This window comes from Temnothorax curvispinosus, unplaced genomic scaffold (genome assembly GCF_003070985.1).
Source record: "Temnothorax curvispinosus isolate PA1 unplaced genomic scaffold, ASM307098v1 QBEX01000873.1, whole genome shotgun sequence".
NCBI lineage: Eukaryota > Metazoa > Arthropoda > Insecta > Hymenoptera > Formicidae > Temnothorax > Temnothorax curvispinosus.
Window position 1 is genome coordinate 1 of NW_020210653.1, and position 1,539 is coordinate 1,539.

The 1,539-nt window shown below is 36.3% G+C and overlaps 1 protein-coding gene and 1 long non-coding RNA gene across 2 annotated transcripts; both read right to left on the minus strand.

The window, feature by feature from the left end:
* Positions 1-452, minus strand: LOC112458664. The gene is made up of 3 exons (XR_003041230.1): positions 261-452; positions 136-187; positions 1-44 (listed from the first exon to the last, which is right to left on the minus strand). It is a non-coding gene; the product is annotated as an uncharacterized LOC112458664 (long non-coding RNA).
* Positions 453-1,147: 695 nt separating this feature from the next.
* LOC112458668 (diamine acetyltransferase 2-like) lies at positions 1,148-1,533 on the minus strand. Its single transcript, XM_025022420.1, has 2 exons — positions 1,416-1,533; positions 1,148-1,346 (listed from the first exon to the last, which is right to left on the minus strand). Exons 1-2 carry the CDS (start codon positions 1,494-1,496, stop codon positions 1,176-1,178), a joined length of 252 nt encoding a protein of 83 aa, XP_024878188.1. The 5' UTR covers positions 1,497-1,533; the 3' UTR covers positions 1,148-1,175.
* Positions 1,534-1,539: the final 6 nt, after the last annotated feature.

Sequence of the window (1,539 nt, forward strand, 5' to 3'; positions counted from 1 at the left end):
ACACAAATATAATGGCTGCCCGTCGAAGCCATCTCTTTCTAAGGCTGTAAACGTAAACATTTTTTTTCTCATAAGACATTATTTTGGAGATACTTCATAGTGTAATATACACAAGTATATATCCAACAATCTCACCCTTAGAATCATTTTGCGGACCGTCAGGCATCTTCTCGAAGTCCGCCAATTCCTGCAAAATGATTTCTTCATATGTATCGTTTAACCTTCTCATCAGTTTATCGACAAAATTATATATATTATACCTGTATGAGTGCTCTAATGGCTTCACAGTCCTCACGTCTAGCTTTTCGTACAGTTATCTCAGACATTGTAAATAAATTAATATAGATCCTGACTTCAAGTATCACAATAAATGTGAATCTTTCAAAAGTAGTGAGAATGTCACGTACATACAGCTGGGCCACGTTCTCTAACGCACATATGCGCGCATTTTCTGTAATAAAGCGAAGAACACAGACTTTTGCATAACGCAAAATGCGTAAGCATAAGAAAATTGATTGGTCTATTTCCTCATGCACATGTATATGGATCAATCAATTTTCTTATGTTTACGCATTATGTGTTATGCAAAAGTCTGTGCTCCCTGCTTCATAGTTGAATTTGAGGAGAATAATTAACTGTGATTGGTCAATTTCTTAAGGCTTAGGGCTTAAAACACCTATTGTAGACCGGGACTAAAGCGGGGAGCACACACTTCTGCACAACGCATAATACGTAAGCATAAGAAAACTGATTGGTCTATTTCCTTATGCACATGTGTATGGACCAATCAATTTTCTTATGCTTACGCATTATGCGTTGTGCAGACGCACAGTGCAGAAGTGTGTGTCTGGGCCCTTACGGAACGCAGGATATACTTATAAGTATCTCATGCGTTGCGAAATGAGGGACACCACACGTGTTTTAAATTGAAAAACGAAAGGACGCGTAGACGGATTTGACTGAAAAAAATTAAAATCAAAATATTCATATATTATTTATTATTTGATACAGTATATGTAAATTTACTTCAAATTAAGAAAACAATTTATATAAAGAATTTTTTATTAAACTTTTATTCATTTTGAAGCTCATTTTATGTACAATTAGATACATATGTGTAATATGTATATAATAAAATAATTGCCGCTGTCAAAATTAATCAAAATACTTTTACGCTATTCGCAATCAGATGCTATTTTTTTTAAATCTTCTTCAGAGAAACGAAAACAGTGCCCCTGGTACTTGACTGTCGCATCAACGGCTCCAAGTCTCTTGTAAAACTCTTGCGCTGGGTTCCAGTTGAGAACCACAAAGTCCATTTTGTGACAGCCGTTCTCAACTGCTTCCTGCAAAATATTTCATAATCAGGCGCATATCACATCACCGTAATCCGTAATCCTAATTAAACGTTATACCTTCGCGACTGATTTGATAAGCATGCTGCCGACATGTTTCCCTCGAAAATCCGGCGTCACGTAGATATCCTCCAGACACATGGACTTTCCACACCATGTGGAATAAGTGTAATAAGAGACAGTA

What these genes read in the sequence shown, in the direction of transcription:
- LOC112458668 (XM_025022420.1), bottom strand. Translation starts at nt 1,496, where the DNA reads ATGTGTCTGGAGGATATCTACGTGACGCCGGATTTTCGAGGGAAACAT. An exon ending in TTATCAAATCAGTCGCGAAG is followed by an intron (nt 1,347 to 1,415) that starts GTATAACGTTTA and finishes AATATTTTGCAG; the next exon opens with GAAGCAGTTGAGAACGGCTG.